The sequence below is a fragment of the Anoplopoma fimbria genome, chromosome 24 (assembly GCF_027596085.1).
Source record: "Anoplopoma fimbria isolate UVic2021 breed Golden Eagle Sablefish chromosome 24, Afim_UVic_2022, whole genome shotgun sequence".
In the NCBI taxonomy this organism is placed as follows: domain Eukaryota; kingdom Metazoa; phylum Chordata; class Actinopteri; order Perciformes; family Anoplopomatidae; genus Anoplopoma; species Anoplopoma fimbria.
In genome coordinates, this window is record NC_072472.1 from 5,805,724 (window position 1) to 5,827,068 (window position 21,345).

The 21,345-nt window shown below is 40.1% G+C and overlaps 1 protein-coding gene across 1 annotated transcript in view; it reads left to right on the forward strand.

Moving 5' to 3' along the window:
* The window catches only part of sgcd (sarcoglycan, delta (dystrophin-associated glycoprotein)), a 125,158-nt gene that overhangs the window by 17,144 nt on the left and 86,669 nt on the right, over positions 1-21,345 (forward strand). Inside the window, exon 2 of the mRNA XM_054625689.1 lies at positions 10,548-10,733. Coding sequence (XP_054481664.1) covers positions 10,548-10,733 — 186 coding nt within the window. The remainder of the gene's footprint in view (positions 1-10,547; positions 10,734-21,345) is intronic.

The following is a 21,345-nucleotide window of genomic DNA, read 5'->3' on the forward strand; positions in this document are numbered from 1 at the left end:
CACTTAAAAGGAACTGTTTACTACTTCATCTTGCATGATGTCGTCTTCACTATCAATATCCATGAGTATCGGAAACTTGTAGGAGATGATAAAAGCAGCCCAAGTTGACCAATCACAGTTCTTGATGTTTCTAAGTGGTTTCTGAAGCTGCTGTTGTCCAATTGTGTAGTTAAGTTTTGAGGAGGTGCCACACCAAACCCACTAAGTATGACTGCAGCTCAGTTCTAACTGAGGATAAGTGCTTGAGTAAATGAGTTGTTGTTTCCCCTCCGTCAGTCTCGAGAGTCCCATGAGCAAGGCACTTTGTACAAACAGATTATTATGAATAATGTATAGTTATTTTGAAGGATGGTAAAATACTGTAGTTATCGTCCTATTTATATATTCCATCAAGCAAATGTGAACTTTTCATAAACCTCTGAAATGGTTTCTGGTATTTTTTCCCTATATCACTGCTTCTGTAGTTAAATGCTACCACCGTCTGAACACTTGATGTTTCTTACCCTCACTCGTTATCCCCCATTCCTCTCTGAACACCTAAACTCTGTCTTTCCCATCCCTGCCTGTCTGAATAAGCCATGGGGGGTTTTCTGCTCTGCCTGGTTGAAGTCCAACACATCTTACTCACAGCGGGGGGGCGATCTCAGACTCTGAGCTTGGCAGTGCCACTCCCACTTCTCTCAGAGTCTCCTTTCCCTCTGCTGAACTTCTGCCTCCCCTGCTGAAAGTGATGTCTTCCGGTGTACTTTTTTATGAGACAGCGACAGCCAAGGTTGGAGGAAATATGGTCTGTTGTTGTATGCACGTCCCTTCGTCCGTCCATCACGTCATGTGGATACGATATCTCAGGAGCGCCTTTCGTGAATTCTTTCAAATTTGGCACAAACGCAAACTTTTACTTAAGGATGAACTCACTACAATTTGGTTGTCAAAGGTCAAGGTCTCAGTGACCTTGCCTCCATTCCCATTCTCATGAACGCTTGATCTCACGAAAGGCCTTAATAAATTATCACATTATGGAAACAAAGCCAATTTAAATATATCAGAGAGATATGTTTATCTGCTCTGCTTTCTGCCTGCATTTATTTACTGCCTGGTGAAGCCATTTTCATACAAGGTAATTTAAGCCGCGTTCGCCGCTGGATTTGACGGACATCTTACAAGGTGTTCGGGGGGAAGTGGCAAAGGACAGAGCAAAAAAAGGTTTTCAAAACGTCTAACAGGAGAACCATTTTGTTATTGCCAGCAACAAAGATAATTATGTCCAATGCAAAGTAGCTACTTACATGCTACCTGTTAAATCACCCCTGACTTAGTTTGAAATGTGTTTCCAAGACTCCCATGGTCTCGAGACGAGCTCAGTCTTTGGTTGTTCAGTTCAGGGAATTCAGACTCTCACATTATTAGTTTCACACCATCTGTGCCTGGTTTCTAATTGTAAGAAATTGAATAATTGCTTATGTCATGGTGCATTGAAAAAACTAAAACCATCAGCTACTGATAGAAAGGTAGCGTGCAAGTCAATAGTGTTTTCCCCAAAATGAACTCTCAGAGATGAAGCAGCAGTTCAGGAATCAAGGAGTAAAAGTGAAGGTTGATAATCTTTGTATTTAAACTCAAAACGGTTGGAAATAACAATCAGGTAAGCAAAAGTGGAAGACGGAGCTTGTTTAGTCACTGTAGGTCAGCCTACTCATGTTTCAGGTTTATTGAGTTTGAACAGTTTAAAGTCCTTCTGAACTACCATGGTAATCGTCTGACTGAAGTCTCAATGAGAATAACTTAATGATAATTGGTCTCATTCCTCTCATAAGAAAGGTTGAAAGAAAAAGCCAGAGGATATTTAAAAAGCAATAAAAAAAAAAGATGAACAATACAATTCATGGTTTATGGATCAGCATTCTGGTTCAAGTGGGGTTTTTGAGGTCATCGAAGGGCCAACATATGCAGGAATGTATTTATTCATCACGTATTTTTGATAAAATGCATGAGTTGGCATGCTCTAGAGGATGTGCTCTAGGCTAGTGTGAAATAATAATAATAATCAGAATAATAGAAAGAGTAAGTACATATTTTCAGTATAGATGGGCTGAGGGAAGAAGCTTTTCTTGAGCCTCTCTCTGTTGGACTTGTGGTTGGTTGGTGTATGTTTGTTTGAGTGCAGAACCTGGAGTAGTCCAACAGCAAGTCTTGTCAGTTTTCCAACTCTTCACAGTTCACACTCTGTCTACCCCAAGAAACATTTTACTCTGCGGGTGATGATCAGAGCTGATAGAGAGTCAGCTTCGAGCCACCCAGGTTTCAGATATATTGACATATACAGACCTTGAACCAGTGGCAATCGAACAAGAACCTACCTCAGAAATCAGACTGCACATAATTGGAACCTGGCTTGACTTGGTTCCCTGGTCAGTTCTCAATTACAATGACCCAAGTGGACCCGTGATTAAATGTTTCATAACCAATACAAACAAAGACCAAATCGATAGAAATAAGTCTTGAGTTGTACTTGTAATAGACCAGAATTGTCCTTTAAGTTAAAAAATACATTGAATTTACATACTAAAAGAAAACATTATTCACCCACCATTCCCTCCTTGATACAACTCGTATTCAAAGTGACATGGCTGCTTCTTTAACCCCCAGGCTTATTCCACAGCTGACGTGACCTGCAAAAAAATGCTTTAAACATGAATTTAACAGCATGAGATGTGCTTCCACTGTCCTCATCTACAGTTCAGTATCATGTCTGACACAAAGGGCCTACAAGCACAGGCTTTGCCAAATTATCCTAATCATGTGCTCAACAATGCTTTTGACAAGCATGCTAAAGCCACTTACAAAACAGTGAGGAGAAGAAAAAGCTTTTCTCTGTAAGATTAAAAAAGAAAAAGAAATAGCCCAAAGTTACTCAGCTGTCTTAGTGTTCATTATGCCATCTAGTCAGGCTTGGCCCCGGGACTGCATGGCCTCACGTCTGTACGGCAGAATTTACCAGTAAAATTGGATGTTTTCTTATTCTTTTGTCATTTTTTCCTTGCACTGAAAAGGAGCTTTGTCAAATCCTGAACAGGTTGGAGCTCTCATTAAATTGTTTACTGTTATTCTCTGACCTTTTCAGTATTGGTATGTATTAGCCACTCTTGTCTCATCTGTAATGGGCCAGTAAGCAGCTGCAGCACACAGCAATGAAGGGCTGTGCTGAGAATGCGGCCTCCGTGTTAATGAGGGCCAACAAAGTGGGACAAAAGGCAGAGCGGCTGGTGCACTCAGAATAAGGGTCAAAAAAAGCCTTTACTTACTGAGCGCGATAAATTCACAAGCATTTATCTCAGTGACTCTGGTGAACAAACTTTAAAGTATGAGTCTGGATATTTCCGTATCTTACTTTTCTCGATTTGGCCATTAATCCTTCTGGCAATTAATCACTAGAAAGGGAGCAAGACAACGTCACCATTGGAGATAGTAGTAGTAGTAGTAGTAGTAGTAGTAGTAGTAGTAGTAGTAATAGTGGTCTAAGTAGTGCGGTGGCAATTTTCACTGAATGAAGTACAAAGTCAACTTTCGTCTTCCTGTAAATTTAATTCAAATGTCTGCAGACGTCTCAGAGTACAGTCAAATAAATGAGATGTTCAAATGAGTAAAGGACTGAGGAGATGCCAGTGTTATATACACTGAAGACTGCTGAGTACACATTATCTAGTCCTAGAACAGAACAGCATCTCACAGAGCAATGTAAGCCATATTAACTTGTTTTGTCCTTGGTCATTGTGTTAAGCACTAAAGCTTGCTGTTTGGAGAGAAAGCATTAGATCCTGGAATTTCCATGATAGTAGCATAGAAACTGAATTTGAATATTTTGAAAATAACAACAAAATGTATAATACATTAAAACAATGTGATCCATTCTTTATCATCGGAACTGGTTGACCTTTTAGATAAACAACATGTAGTTGGTTTGGTGGAGAAGCTGTTTTCATCACAGTTTCATCCGATTCCTTCTGCTCTGTGCCTCCACTGGCCTGCCCTGCTTCAGTGCTACTCTCTGTTTTTGTTGTTGTTGTTGTTGAGCAGTAATAAAAGGAACAAAATAATAAAACCTGAAGTGAGATTCTGCTACCATACAATAAAAAACAATTGCTCTAGGGGCTCTTTAGTCGAAGGAACACGACAGTTAATGACAATGGAGGAGTGTTGAGGAGCAATTCAGGACAGTAACTACTAGATCTATCCAGTCCTGGTTAATGGCTGAGGAGGGTACACAATACAATAAGAAAACCAACACATCTTAAAACTGCAAACAAAGAAACATTGCAAAAAAACACACTTGGTGAAAAGAGGCAGAGACAGCTGTGAATTGAGGAGAAAAACAAGCTTAATTAGAGCAGTACATCCAAATGAACCCTAAAATCAATAAGAGCAGAGCTAACACGTGTTAGCTTCTCTGTCTATAGCTACTGGAGCTCAATCACCCTAAACCTACAGTCAGTGAAATCTTTAGAAACTTTTCCGTCCGACAATCACATTTCTCCACTAGCCTGTTTGCCCACACATTGCAATGGCCAATAAACTGCCTCTGGCTGTCGGCCATTTTGTATCTTCATACATTTGGAGGCTTGTGAGGCCCAGTAATGGCGTATCCATTGGCAGCAGCCGTCGGTTCCTGGTACGGATCCACATGTTGTCTATAAAAGTCCTAATGGGGAGCTGCCTGGCTATTTGGCAGCTAAATTAACCAATAACATTTTGTAAAACCTCATTTCTCCCTCTAATCAGAGACAGACTTTGTTTTTGGACCATTGGGCTTTCTTCCGGCTTTCTGAATGAGTAGTTGGCTAAACAAGAGGCACCATTGGACAGCAGCAGTGAAGGGAAATAGACTCAAAAGACCAATGATTTGATTTGCCTCCAATTCCTCACTTATTTTCTTCCTCCCTGGCTTTTCAACTCTGCTTTCTTAACACACACCTCCACTCTTGTGAGAGTGGCCATTACTTAGCTTGTAACCAAGCACAATTTTCTTTTCTCAGTAAGCCTATAGACTAACAGTTTATTGGAAAGCTGGCAGTAGTCTTTATGCATGGAGGGATTGTCTGTAGAAAACACAGGAGAGCCATGTAACATTTCATTATTGCAGTACATTTATTTTATTTATGATCCACATTACAATACAGTATGTGTGGAAATAAGAAAACTTCCATCAATTGTTATTGTGTTTGGATTTGAGTCCCCTGTCTGTTGGTTAAGCTACTGTAGAGGATGCACACTGATATGATTTAAACCAAATATTATTTGTACTTTCACAAACTCATGTCTGTATAGCAATAGTTCTAGATATCGGTTCCATAATATGGACATAGACACTGACATAGAAGTAAAGCAAGCGTTTAAAAAAAAAATATATATATATACATTACAACAGTTCACTGATCTTATTAGCAAACACAAACATAGCTGCCATGTTTACTCTTCACTAATTAACCAATATTTTACCAGCAAACAATAAAATGGGCACGTAACCTTAGTTTCAGGCAAATATGCACTCGAACCATATTTTCTGGTTAATTACTCACATGTGTAATTAAGAACAACGTAAATTAGGTTGAGTCAGTCACAAAGAAAAAAAGAACAGCTCCTTCACATCTCAGCTACTGAAAGAAATGAACTCGGACTCTTGGGAAGATAACATTATTGAGTGGATTGATTGGATCCTTTGCTCGTAGCAATAATTAGCAACAGCAACAAAAATACATTAAGAAATAAAATAGAACGATAATGAATGATTAAGGAATGTATTTATACTTTGATAGTGCTTGAACATGGTTTATATTTGACACAGCTGATTCAGCCAATTATTCAATGATTATGTTTAAGTGACAAAGACGGAATTATGAGGCTTGCCCATTCAAGCAAAGGGGGAAATATGATGTCAGGAAAGGTGGATGGGTTAACAAAATGTTTGACTTTAACACAGGAGACCACAGTTTGCTTCATGTTTCCTACAGACAGTCAACATTGGTTTCTTTTATTCAATATTAAATAAAAAGGCATTAAGGTTCCTTTACCTTATTGAACATGTCTTTTTGCCTAAACCCAATCAAACTGTAACCACAGCTATGTCAGACCAGAACAGTTTATTTTGGTTGTAACAGATTTGTGTTGCAGTGCAGGAATGAATATTGCTATACAAGTGACAACTTTTTTCTTGTCTTTTTTTTTTTTTTTTTAGTGTTGCATGAAAGCATGGTGGAATTAGCAAGCTAGCTAAGAAGCCAGCTGTCCACTAGTTGGCTTGCTAATTCCACCATGCTTTTAACATACAGTGGTAACAGGAAAAAAAACTCAACTGCCCAGTGGCAAAATAAATTCTAATAATGTAGCCTGCTCTGGTGCAGCAGCAGTGACGACTTAAGGTTAGCATACAGCTTAGCTGAACCATTAGCAACTTTTGCTCTCCATCTCTGAGACACTTTGCCGATATTGTAGGTCGCTACAGCCTCAAATCACAGTTCATCATCCCTTATGCAGGCAATATCGATTCTAACAGCCAAGAACAGTAAGATGTCATTTGGCTGTGACTTTAGCCCATTATTGTGATGTAATTCTTGTTTGCCTCCAGTCTTTCCTTCGTTTTGCCTCCAGCTAACAGTGTGATGTAAGCATTGCGTTGGCTGTTAAAGGGTCTAAATATGGCAACACCTCCAGCATGGTTCCTCTTTTTTTAAACTATCCACCACTGTTGTTATGGTTGTTCAGTGTCTGCTGTTGACCTAACTCCACCGCCTTTATCTTTCGTGGATTTTACTGCATCTCGCTGATGTACGACATATTAAGTAAGCGCACAACCAACTGTCCTAAAGGGCAGCTGCCATACAGGTCAAACCACTGCTCTATGCACACATAGGGATGTGTAGAAAGGTATTACTAAATTATTACTAAACTTTATGTGTGTGTGTGTGTGTGTGTGTGTGTGTGTGTGTGTGTGTGTGTGTGTGTGTGTGTGTGTGTGTGTGTGTGTGTGTGTGTGTGTGTGTGTGTGTGTATTTGTAGATCTTATAAAAGTTTACCTGAGAGGTGACACATTTACAGATGAATGCATGAGCACACACACACTTCTCCATCTGACTTGTGAGCAGGTGACACTTTTGCTGGTGTCACTGTGAGTGTTGCTCTCCTGCCAAGCTGCTGATGCTGTCGTCTCCACAACACCTGGAGAAGTTTGGCAGCTTCTGCAGTATTGCAGTTTTTTTTCCCCTTTCCTTTTGTCAAGGACATTTTTCAGTTAACTTTATTTTAATTTTCGCAAAACAGATTAATTGAGGGTTTCACGTTCCACTTTAAATCTATTCTAATAAATGTCATTTTTTTATTACACAGTAATCTTTTTAAATAAGAACTGTGTTACCATTTGCATTTCCTTTGACTAGCATACTGGCTTCTGAAATCTGAAATGCCAGAATGGTTTCCATAAAATATGTAACAAGAACTGTTGCAAATGAACAGTAATTAAATTGTTCTACTTAACAGATAATCTTGTTTTCCAGCTGTTCTGTACCTTCCCAAGACCGTGTCAAAAAATATATCATTAGAATGACAAACTACTACCCAGTTGAGGTTGTATATTTATCTCCTCACTTTTCTTTTGACATTTGGGGATTATTCAATCCCCTTATAGAAAACTCTGTTTGAAAACTTAAATTTTGCAAGACTTTTTTAATCTTCTAGCTGCTATCTGCTTACCAAATTTGACTGACATGATCGTTTTGAAGTTTTAGTTCCATATTAGTTTCAGGGTCAGTTATCTACCAAATCAAAAAACAAATCCGAGAGAGGAAATGGAAAACCTGGCCATCAGTCTTGGAATCTTGCGCGTGGTTTTTCATTATCAAACTCCTTGGTGTAAACAAATGTCAGAGTAGCCCTGTCAGCTGAACTGGATCCGGTTCAAACGGATGATTTGACAGGACAGCGGTTTGTTCCAGGGTGAACACAGTCTGTCTGCCATGACTCGCAGCCATATTTGGACGGTCTGTGTTGTGGCAGGTGCTTGCGGATGGAAAAGAAAAGAAAATGGGATGCAGGATCCGCTGCGTTATTATTCCCCACTCACAGGCTGCGGCTCTTCATGAGGATTTTGCCAAAGAGCTAATCAAACAGCGTTGGTTTCTCTTGGCTCATACAGCTGTTTGTGCTGTATCCATGTCTGTATTTGAAGTCTGAACCAAACAGACAACCTGGAGGATCAGGTACTGCTGTTTAACTGTGAGAGCCTAGGTACTGCTAGGGGATAAATGATGAAACAATGTATTTATCTATATTTAGAATTAGTTTAATAAGGAAGGCCTTACTCTTGCTTGGATTCAGTTTGAGATTGTTTCCACAGATATTGGGTGTACATATGCATGGTTCATATGGGATGGGAGGATGATTTACCATGATATCTGCGACCCCCCTGACCTTTCCTTTAGCACCAGCTGAATGTCCTGCCTTTCCTTGAGCACAACCATCATGCCAAAATCTCAACTTTGCACACAAGGTCGTTTAGAAGTTGACTGGCATTGTCAGGACTTTTCTTGGCATATTATCTCTCTCTAAAAGGGAGAAACTGATCAATTCAATTTATTCCATGCAATATTTTTTCTTTTTTTGCAGATCTACTATACAGGCATGCTATTGTGCTTTTTTGTTGGCTGTTTCCCTCACTGAAGAAGAAGCTCAGCCAATCAGAGCTTTGAACAGCGATGTTAAGAATGAGAACCTCATCAACTTTGTTAGAAACCAAAATAAATTGGCACAAAAACATTTTAAGCTCTTAAACTAATGAGGCTCTCGAAAAAAGTCACTATTGGTTTGGTCAGAGACTTTAGCATTGCAGGCCGTAATCAACATTGCAGCTTCTGGGGGACCCTAATGTTTTTTTATGCCTTCGCACCGGGACAAGCTGTGGTCGGAGGCATTATTTTTTCACATTGTTCGTTACTCATTTGGTTGTACATAATTCCCATTTGTGTGAAATGCAATATCTCACGAACACCATGCACTCAAGGATGAACTGTTTTGAATTTGTTGGTCAAAGGTCAAGATCATATTGACCTCAGAACATGTCTCTGGGTAATAACTCGATTGAATATGCTAATTATGACAATCTCACACAAATGTCTAATGCGAAAAAATGATTAAGTGATGACATTTTGTACAGACATGGGAGTAAGCTCAGCCTTGAGTGGCTGGCGAAGGCATAGAACTGCGAGGCGGTAATTCGAGTTTCTTTTTGAGTATAAATTCATCCCACTTTGTTTTCACTCACAGTACAGATTCCCATCTTTTCTGTCAGCCGAGACATCACAGAGATATGCCTCTTCATCTCTCTGCATCTCCCGTCAAACAAAACTGAAAATCCGACCGTACACAATGAGATTTAACTGTTTTTTTGTTTTCTTTTTGCTGACTGGTGCTTTGGAGTCTCCTCTGAAGCTTTCAGCACTTTCTCACCGGGCCCCTGTCTTGTGCCATTTGTTTCAGTTAGCGCGTAATGTGTGTGGTTGTCAAAAACAATTGGCTTTGGTGGTCTGAAGCGTGCACTCCAAAGCACGGTGGACAGTAAATTGTATTTTTCCACAGAGTTATTAGGCCATTATTATGGCGCTTGAAGTGAACAATGCCTCCTCGTCTGCACGGACAGACAATTAGAATCATCATTAATCTGCACTATCAGCACATCAATGGGGCAGAGGGGGTATAATGGAGTTATGGACCACTTATGGGCCAATCAATCAATGCGATGGCTAACTAAACTGTCTTTCATCGTGCCTGAACTGAGTGGCTGGTCAGTATTGGAGTGCGGTATGTGAGGGGAATGTTTACGGCATGTTATTTGTGCTAATGTTCCGATGTACCCCATCTCTTATCTTAAGGTCATTTTCTACACAGTCTCCGCAGCCATATCGCAAATCTCCAGGCAATCATGGGTGGCTCCACCATGGAGGCCAAATGGTTTCACTAATAGCTGAATACATAACAGCCAGACAAGAGAAAGTACAAGCTATCAGGGAGGGACATTTAGCAGCTAAACAGACATGTATTTCTCTCTAGAGACCCAATAGGAGCTGAAGGAAGAATGAATATTGGACATAAATTCACCAGAACTCTAAAAGAATAAAATGTCGTCTACTAAATGTTTAAAGAGGCAACTTTGCCAACATGTTTGCCATAATCTTTCTTAAATTACATAAATAAATGTTGTGTTTGCAGCTTGTCGCCAACAAAAAGCAAAACGAATAAATGAAAATGATGCAGCTTTAACTTTCTACAAATCCTCAGATCTCAGTCAAAACAATAGTCCCTGTGTTTATTCCAACAATACTCCAATATGAGCTGTATAATAAAATAACACTGCCTGCAAACCAGGCTGCAAAATGCCAGAAAGATAGAGAGAAAGATACTGATAGAGTCTGGCCGAGTCTTTGTATCAGTAAGTAACACAGAGGTCAAGGTGTTGCCTCAGTCGTAATCATTTTTTCCCTTTTCCTCTCTGTGTCTCCTCTCAGATGACCCAAGAACAGTGCACTCATAGGAACAATGTCCAGAGTTCAGAGAAACCACAAGTGTACAAAGTGGGAATATATGGCTGGAGGAAACGCTGCCTTTACTTCTTCGTCCTGCTGCTGATGATCCTGATCCTGATCAACTTGGCACTAACTATCTGGATCCTCAAGGTCATGAACTTCACCATAGTAAGTCACCCTTTCTTCTTTTTATTTGGCAGGGAGTGGATCTCAACATGTGTGTGTGTGTGTGTGTGTGTGTCTGCACTGATGTGTTGGAGCTGCTCATTTGGAAATGTATTCTCAAGGACCTCTCTTGTTTGGGGCGATTCACAGTTTCTGAAAAGACATATTTTATTGGCTGTTTATACCATCACTGACTGCTGACTTCTCAATCCTCTTAACCCAAAGGCAGAGGCTTCAAGTGACAAACAACTGCTTCAGTTTGGAATCATATTCGTATACCAGATATTGTCGAAAAAACTGAAAGTTGAACACTTCAGGTGGTTGTTAAGCCCAAGACACACAGCTGATACGCAATTCTGATTCCTCACTCAGTCAAACATTACAGCTGTGATGGTTTCAGACACATCTGGCGGAGATCTTCACTCTACTGAGCACACTTTCCTAGTTTCAATCAATGTGTGAAGTGTGAATTTGGGGATTGGGTATATCCATGACAAATCATGTGTGACATGTGCCCACAGCGACACAATACAGTACTGCCAAGCAAAAGAACTGGCTTTATACTCACTTTATTGATCAACCTTAAATTCATTTAAGATCTTCATTGTTTCCAGCTGTATTCCTTCTTCCTTTGCTTCTCCTTCCCTGATCATCCCTGTCTTGTTAAAAAAACACACAAAACAAACACATTTTGTTCTCCCCATCTGGGGTTCATTTAGTTTCAGTGAAGCAGAACGGGAGGAAAAAAAACCTGGACTCTGAAGCTGCCACCATGCTCCTCTCCGCTGAGCTGCTCCATGCATGCTGCACATCAGAACAAAATGAATGGTTGCACATATGAACCATTTTAACCCAGGATCACAGACTTGATTAGGTGTTTATTTATATATTTGTTGTTTCTTTTATTGATGCTTAGTTATTATGGCTGAGTTCTTTTGACACAACAGTTCCATCAACAATGTCTTCTTCTTTTCATTTCATTCTGATGACCTTTTAGTTGCCGTACCAACGCTTCCTCAGATTGTTATCCCATCAAATCGAATGTATTAACAACTTAATTTCCTGTTTGACACTGAAGACATACTGACAAAAGAGGCCAGATGCATAAAACGTTGTGGAAAGTAGGTTCACATCTCTGCATTCACAAAGAAAGAAATATGCATGTAAACAATTGCTTTGGTATCAGCAAACATCACGGCTGTAATTCATAGCGTTAATATTAAAAATTAACTTTATAAAGGGGACAAATACAAACAACATGAACAGGGAAATAGAATTCTGCTTTCTATGTAAATAGAAAAGCGTGAAAAAAGTTATTAATCCAAATTAAGTTAAGAATTGTGCTTTTGAAAGTAATATGTGCAAAGTGCAAATAGTCATACCCAATGACTGACCCAAAATGTCACTCTCAGTTCTCTCTTTAAAATCATCTCTGCATTAAGTTATGTATCTTGCGTGCTCAGCACATTCCTTCAACTTGTATTTTTGAAATATCACTTCCTGTGTTGGAAATGGCCAAATACGTCTTTGTTTTTTGTCTTTTTATCCGTCAGGCCCCAGATGTTTGTGGTTTTATGAACTGGGGATACTGTCAGTTTAATCAGTCTATTAATGAGCAATAAAAGAGCAAAATAGGCATTTTCTCCAATGAAAGTACCACGGATTATTAGGTTAGGTATGTGAACGATAATAAAGATGTCCGTGATGATAAAATGATCCCACTCTCCATCCACGTCTGCACTACAGCAGTCTGTCCAAAACCCACAGAGATGATCTCTGTCTGACTGCCTCGTCTCAGATGTACTTTCTCTTACTGTCCCTGTCTGCTCTATGCATATGTCTTCTGCTTAGTAATCCTCTGTGCCTGTAATGAGTCAGATACAGATGCTACAGAGTACGGCACACACACACACATTTATAAAGCACATACAAACACACACATATGGCCACTGCTGTGAATAATGCACGAGGTCTGCTGCTCAGTGGGGCTTTAATATGAGCTCTACATAAATCAGAGAGCGGTTTCTCAGATGATGAGCTGTATGTTGTGACAGAGCGCAGCACACGGAGTGTTATAATGTTTTTGATGCGTCAGACGGCAGATTTTGAAAAAAAGTTTTTCTGAACTGAGGTAGATAAGTTTGAAAGGGAAGCTTGTTGCATCATCCTCCCTCAGGTGACTGTCTTGGAGTGTTTGACAGGACACAGGTTCACCTCCTGTCTCTGTCCTATTTGCGTCACATGTCTGGTGTGTATTCCCAGTAAAGGGAATGAATAGAATCTGGGCTGTAAAGTCTGAAAACTCTCTCAGAAATCCAACTTGTCCACATAGTTGGTGCAAATAAACATTTCAACAAAGATGAAAGACCTTCGCACTGGCTGACCTTGCTGTAGCCAAAGTGCAATTTTGGTATGGCACACCATACCAAAATGGAGTATGTGGTTTAGGAATGTTTTCTCCTGAATTCATTCTAAGGCTTTGGGACAAGAAGGTTGAATCTGGTCACCAGCCCAACGAGACAATATCCTTAATGAACCAATAGGAATACATGAACGTACATGAGGCCAGCTGATGCTTTTAAGCTAAACAAACTTTAGCAGAAGGCGTTTCAGTGAGTTGGAGTAGGAGATGGGCGGCATTAAATGTACAAGAGATTAAATATTTACTGTACACCAACTGCAATTACAGAGCCTTGTTTGAATAATGAATATGGACAAGGGACAAGTGGAAATCAGGGAGAATGGTGTTGGTGTTTGTTTGATGTCTGCTTGCATGAATGGTTCAGTGTGTTTAAAAATGTATGATCCACAAAAAGCAATTGCACTAAATTTAACCTGTGTAGTTTTCAAATCTTACAATGGTCTCAGTACTGTAAATGTATATGCATAAATCTGCATGCTCTCGGAATTCGAGAGTGAAATATTAATGCAAATTGCACAGAGACACGCACAGACGCGCTGATGCCCTTAGGATGGAGTAGCAGGTGAGCACGTGTAGCACTCGTGCATCATTACTTTGCACAATGTTTTTTACTGTGCGCTCACAAAGTGCGCCTTTCCGGGAGATGTCTGTGTGTCTGCCAGCACCAAGGGCCGTTGAGGCCTAAGTACATAGCTAGAGCAAATGTTTGTACAGTGATTAGCAGGGGAAATGTCTTGCATCACCACACTGTTGTATTGTCAAACAGTGTTGTAGATACAACATGCTATACCGTCAACAACGACTCTAACCTACATCTACACGTTTAATTTTAGGACAGACAACTTACTCCTTTCAACAGTAAACCGTAAATGTGTCTTTACATTACATTACATTACAGTCATTTAGCAGACGCTTTTATCCAAAGCGACTTACAGGAAGTGTATTCAACATAGGTATTCAAGAGAACTACTAGTCACCAGAAGTCATAAGTGCATCTCCTTTCTTAAACAAGCATCTAAAAGCATAAACCAGAGCAAAAGTATAGTGCAGAAGCAAATTAATACGAAAACAATAATTGCAACAGACTAATACGAATAGGATAAGTGCAGTAAACTAATACGAATACAATAAGTGCTACGAGGAAGGCTCGGGGTAGTACTTCTTGCTGTCTTGTTTCCTCAGAGTTCAGACCTTACTTTTAGTCAGACCTCACTTTTAGTTGGTCCTTGCTATCCATGAGTGGATTTGACCTCTGCTCCTCTTGGGGATGCTTCTCCATCGTAACATTTAGAAGCCTGTGGAGCCTCTAGTTGAGTAAAGGCAGCCCCAGTAGTTTGGGAACAAACATTGCAGCCACAGTATGTCATGGTGCAGTAAGTCTGCCCAAACTCATACCAAAGCCTAAAACCAATGTCAAGTGTCCCATTCCCAAACCCACAATGCCCATAAAAATGTGCCTGTACCCGTTCTCCATTTACCTGTTGGGTTGAGCTCCCATTGTAGATCCTTCATAGTGTTAAAAACAGCTGTGTGTCCTTTTTCGCACTATAAAAACAATAAAACTAATTTGGTACTCATCATTAATTAAATGTAACAAATATGTAGCATGCAGACTGCTACATTGTCCAATAATTAACATAATTTCTATATTATTGTTCTGCATATTATACAGGCTTTAGACTTTACTACTTCCTAAATAACCACCAACACAATCCATTTTTGTGACAATAAGAGCACTAGTGTGTTAAATGTTCTGATCCTCTTCATGCAGCTGCAGGTTAAACGATTAGTAACAGACGTATTCACAAATGTAGCATAGCGTAGCATGTTCTCCATGCGAGGCCGTGCTCTCCTCTCGTATTTTGAGCTATTATGAAAATGCGTGTCAAGTCCAACTTGAGAGCTCCCTGCTGTACAAATGGCTCTTCAGAAACCTGCATTAGCATGGATCAACAGCTTATCGGCGGATGTAACTTTGAGCACTCTGCGTCACACAAAGGAGGAAACCGACAGTCACAAGTACACAGATGCCGATATTTCGCGGCTTGTGCGTGTAAATGCAAACAGTCTCTGTGATCAAATTATGCACAGACTCCTGCATGCTGTAAGGAATATAGGTATGAGCTCATACTATTCATGCTTGGAATGATATTATGTCCATTCCAAAATATTTAACCCTGTATACCATGTGTAGTAAAAAAGGTCATCATACTTGTTTCCATTGAGTTTTTTTATGCTTAAGTTGCTGTGGCTTTTTGGATAGAGGCAAATACTCACTGTTTATGTGTGTACATTTATTAGGACATGTTTTTAAATGGTGTTTGATTCACGACCAAAATGCAGCAGTGATGCAATTCAAAACTTCCCTTTTCCTTTAATGAAACACCGTTTTTCTGTGTAGTGATTATTATACTTTAGGAAACTGGTATTTCACTTTCTTTGACACTGGTAGCACATACAAACTTTTTCCACATGGAGTATTTATAGCTTATTGAAGACTGTGTACCAGACAGAGTGGAATGCATCAGTACAGTAAATAAAGTGAAGCCTCTAAGGCTAAAGCAGTATCGGTAAGACCGGGAGCCTGCAGTTGGCCGTCAGGGTCAGAAACTAAGAGAGCTCAGAACAGTCATTAAAAGTTAATAGAACTCCCATGAATAAAAAATGAAGGTTTGAAATGCTCCCAATTGGTCTCAATTAGGAGAAGCCACTCTCATTTCACCCTCCAATATTTTTTATTAAGCTGTCAAACACAACAGTGTCAATACAGCTGGTGCCCCCAGTGGCCCACTGGTTCTTTGATGGCTGGTTTCCAGAAAGTTAAAGCAACTTTTTTCTAGGACTGAAACCTCCAAGCAAACCAATGCATCAGACATACAACACATGAATAATATAATAACACAGTATTCCAGCACTTTCCTTTTGTGAAGGATCTGCAGAAGGTTTGCAGTAGCAATGAAGGGCCTGTGGGATGTAATGATACAATCGGCCTGATATGAGATGTAGCTTCTGTCATAGAGTCAATCTTTGATCCGTATGTTTGTGACTGTTATGTTAGCATGTTGTTGCAGCTATGTCAGTGTGCACATACAGTAAATGTCTGCTGTTTTGGTGCGCAGGCGTCTGTGAGTGTGCTGCTCCACGCCTCTGTCTCCAGAGATCTACAGCTCACACGGCTGCATTCCCGGCTTCCCATCATGTTAAATAGGCTCGTTGCAGCAGCACAGTCAGCTGGAGGCTCTTAGATTGAGACAGATTGAAGTGGCTGCACCTCATGTACATGGCGGTCCTGACTCTGAGACTGTGTGGTAATGAGTAAAAAGAGGGTGGGGGGGGGGGAGGTGATGCATTGACTGCCCTCCCTTCCGGGGCCTTCCACTCCAGCGAAGCGGGCCTGTTCACCAGCCTGAAAAGTGGCCTGGAGAGAGCAGGGAGCCGATCTAATGGTGAGACTACAGTGCTGTTAACATTTGAGTGTCAGCCTCTGCCTCTCGATTGGCTGAACTTATCTGCCCTCTATCAAAGCCTGGATTAGAACTTACAAAGGGTTGAGGCTAGTTCCCCCTGTGATTGTAGGCTCTTTTTGTTGGGAGGTGCAATAACAATCTGATTCCATTTAATAACAAAATATGGTGGATATAACACATCCCAATTTTGGGGTATTATTTAATCACTGCTGTCAGGATGACAAATAAGTGATCAGATGAGCAAATGATGTACAGAATACAGCCCTAAAGCCAACCAGAGTCTTGTCAAAAATATCTAAATATTAGATTATATTAAAAGTTTTTGTAGGGAGGAAAAAAGTTTGTATGAGAATCATACAATACAAATATCCCTTCATATACAAGCATTTGGGAGCATATTTTTATGGGGAATTTCAGCCTTATCAGAGCACGTTTGTATTTCCTTCCCCATCAATCCCTCTATACACTGAGCTGTTTTCACTGTGTGCTCTTGAGGCAAGAAACAGCATTTTTGATGAATGACAACATAAATGTGTTGGCTGAAATAAAAGACAAACAATAGCACAACAGATGTCAGCGCATTTATTTAAAGTCACAGGTCGGTAAATGAACTTTCACAAATATACAGAAATTTAAAAAAATGACAAACAAAAGTATGGATGTACAGTACAATGAAAAGATGGATTTTCTTAGAGGATAAGAAGAAGCACGTCTTCAGAGACGAAGAGGCAGGGCCGATCTATAATCATCAAACACTGCTGCGACCACTGGAACTTTTTTGCCTGAAGCAACGTCACGTGTTGTTTTCTTACTGCAGCAGCTTTTTTTTTTTCTTGTGAAGCATTGTAGTGGTCTCTGGGGCGGCAGATAGAGAAGAAAAGGAAGACTTAGAAGATGAACAAGTCAGTCCAGGAAACGGGAACAACAATTGCTGTGAAAATAAATTTGGTAATGCTTCTAGTCCATATATAGACAATAACACATAATTAAGATGCCATTAATGTTTAAAACAGAAACATTTTTAGCATATGAATGGACACTGAAGTGTTTTCTGTGGTCATTTGAGTAAATGAAAGTGTTGTTGCAGCTTGCTGGGAAGACAGCAGACGCAGCTCCGGAGACGGATGGCTTGTCTTTCTCTGCAGCAGCAGGAACTGAGGCTGAGGCTAAGCATTAAAGCATGGTGCAGCAAAATGAGCAAGCTTGCAAAATGCTTTAATGCTTTACACTGGTTACAGAAAATACCCCAAACAAAAGTGCTTTCCTCCGCTGTAGCAAGAGTGTGTCTCTGGATCTCTGTGGTTCGTGAGGTTAAATGGTAAATGGACTGTACTTGTATAGCGCTTTTCTAGTCTTCCGACCACTCAAAGCGCTTTTACATTACTAATCATTCACCCAATCACACCCATTCATACACTGATGACAGGAGCTACCATGCAAGGTGCCACCTGACCATCAGGGCCCTAACTAACATTCATACACATACATACACCGCAGGAACAGCCTGGGGTTAAGTGTCTTGCCCAAGGACACATCGACATGGACTGCCGGAGCCAGGGATCGAACCGCCGATCCTCTGATTGGGGGACGACCCTGCTCTCCACTGCTCCACTGCTCGCTTTAGTCATTGCTGCAAAAGCTTAAGACAGTGAGTCCGCAACTTACTGAATGTCAGTTTAGTTTAAACCAATATTAGCCCGCAACAACGGTCGCAATGGCAATGGTACACATAAAAATCGCTTAAAATTAAAATTTTAAAAAATCACTCATTTCATCACAAAAAGGAAAAATTAAGCAAATGCTGACCCATCAGAGGGCAGTTGTAGCAAAAATAACACAATAATATAATTTTACATTTTCTTCAGAAACTTTTCCAGTAGTTTGAGACATCCCGTACACACCTACGTATTCGAAACTTTTAATAACAGTCTGTTGATTACAAAATGCCATTACACTGGCAGATAGGAGTAAACTTTGTTACTGCAGAGCACTTTAACAGGACAAACAACCAGGGACGGTCTGTCTGGTCTCTGCTGCCAGGGAGAGATTAATGAAGGGGATGGAGGGATAAAAAGCTCAAAACACTTTCCATTTTCTGTACCTGGCTCCCCACTGGAGCCTGTACTTAAAGTGAAGTGAGGTGAACTGTTGTGACTGCGTGATATGGCTCACTGCTCCTGGGAGACAGAGCTGAAGCCTGCAGTGGGAGGTTTGCAACAGCTCCACATTGGGCCATTGAGCCAAAAGCCTCTGACTCCCAGAGTCCCAGAAGAGGCCCAAGCTGGGCCCTGGCAGTGCCAACAACTCTGACATCCCGGGGCCCAGCGGGGGAGCTTGACCTTCCCCTCCTCATCCAAACCATCAGCACTCCCAAACTCCCCCAAAGCTCGCTATCGGATGTTGTTTATTCAGGTTTGTTGGTTTACTGAATGCAGATTTTAGCAGGAACTTTGGCAGAGTTCATAGTGTAGTCTTGGAATTTGTAGAGGGAGCTGCTGTCAGTTTTGTTCAAATATTTTTTTACTCACTTCTAATGGTATCTAGCCACACAGATAATTCTGACATATCTGCCTCTGACATTATTCTACCTGCACCAACATATAGTAAAATTAGGATTTGTCTATTATGTATCCAATCTGACAAAGTGGACACAGGCAGATGTCACAAGCATACCTTAAGGGCAACATTGAAGGAAGAGGTGAGTAGACTGTAGACTGAGATGAGACCCTGATGAAGAATACACATTTAAAACAACACACTGATCACTACCTTTTGAGATCTGTGTAAATGTACAACCCGTCCAAAGTCAGGTTTGGCTCCCTTTTCTCAGACACCGTCTTTACATTACATTACATTACAGTCATTTAGCAGACGCTTTTATCCAAAGCGACTTACAGGAAGTGTATTCAACATAGGTATTCAAGAGAACTACTAGTCACCAGAAGTCATAAGTGCATCTCCTTTCTTAAACAAGCATCTTAAAGCATAAACCAGAGCAAAAGTATAGTGCAGAAGCAAAAGACAAAAACAATAATTGCAACAGACAATACGAATATAACAAGTGCAACAAACTACTACGAATAGGATAAGTGCAGTAAACGAATACGAATACAATAAGTGCAACAACTAATACGACTAATACGTCTTTGTGTCTGTAAACTCACTGTATACCTGTATACTATTAAAACACTCCACAAAAGCCAACTGGTGAACCCACATGGTACAGATGCTCTGACTAAATTATTTGTCAACATATTTTTTCCTCCAACTGTTGTTTTGTACTTGTACCTTCAAATTGAATGTGAATATTTTTGGGCGAAAAAGCGATGTACTTTTTTTGGGAGATCGAAATCGATTTGTCTGAGCTTTCACGCCGCATATAAAGGAAACAACTAATCACGTTGTAAGGAACGTACAACCAGATCCACTACTTCCATTCTTACTTCCACAAAAAGAAGTCCTAGTCATTTACACCATGTAACTCTTCTCATCTCATTCACTCAGTAAGTTTATCTAAAGGGAAACTCAATAAGAAAGCTTACAGTAGCTGAGGCTATAAAACAGTTTACCTCAGACAGACTACCAGACTCAGCTCTGGGTTCCGGTAGTTGGTCCTCTGCCTTCGCAAATCTATTCAAAGTTATTATTGAAAAAGTTTTGCTACTGTTGAATCTGCATCGCTGCCAGTGTGAATATTATTTTAATGCAAAATATTGGCGGGCAAGTATTTTCCATTTTCTTTAAGTGCCTTCCTCTCATTCCAAGACGTCCCCTGGAAAGGCATTGAGTCTTTCGTACGCAGGGATGAACTCAAAAGCAGCAGCTCTTGGAAGATTAATCCTATAAAAAAAATAGGTCTCCCCATACTATGATATAACAGCGGCTTTGAAATGGTGCTTTACGTAAGCAGTCAGGACAGCAGATGACCTCACAGCTGCTGAGATGTTTGCCTGCTGTAATCTTAGCGAGGAGTGTCAACCCATATTCATCGAGTCAAACTCAACACAGAAAAATAGAAAAGTAAATATGTCAGTCAGTGTGTGCTTGTTCTGCGGGTTTATGGGTCAGTGTGATTCAGGACATATGCAGTGCAGCAGCAGCAGCTGCAGAGTCTTCAGTCAGTTCAGTTTAAATCACTCAGTCTGTATTCACTACCATCAATGTGTTGACTCATAACTGACTGGTGTTTGCATACATAAAATGTGAAACAGTATGGGTTTATTAGCAAAAGGCGTTTTGATCCATACTAGGAAGTTTGGAGGGAACTGCATAGAGCCTCAATCAGATTTCAGAAACTCAAAACAATGGAAGCACGTCAATATAAGGGATCACAATATATATATATATATATATATATATATATATATATATATATATATATATATATATCCCACCATCTCTTTAAAGTCCCCGGGCTCATTTTGTTTCCCATGTGTTTGATTTTGAGATGCAGCAATATGTCTGCATCAGGTGAGAAGTCAGCCAATCAGGAAATATTTCTGAAAGGATTTCTTAATCTGTAATGTCATTTTATCTTTATTTAATCAGACTGTCCGACTGGGATAAAGATCTATTTTCCAAGAGAGACCTGAGAAAAAGAAACATTCATACTATAATCAAAATCAGATAATAAAGATATCCAGATCTAGAGGTTTCAATCCGAAATTGGATATTTTACGACTTGCCCTGCAAATGTCCCCGCTGCAGGACTAATAAAGGATTATCT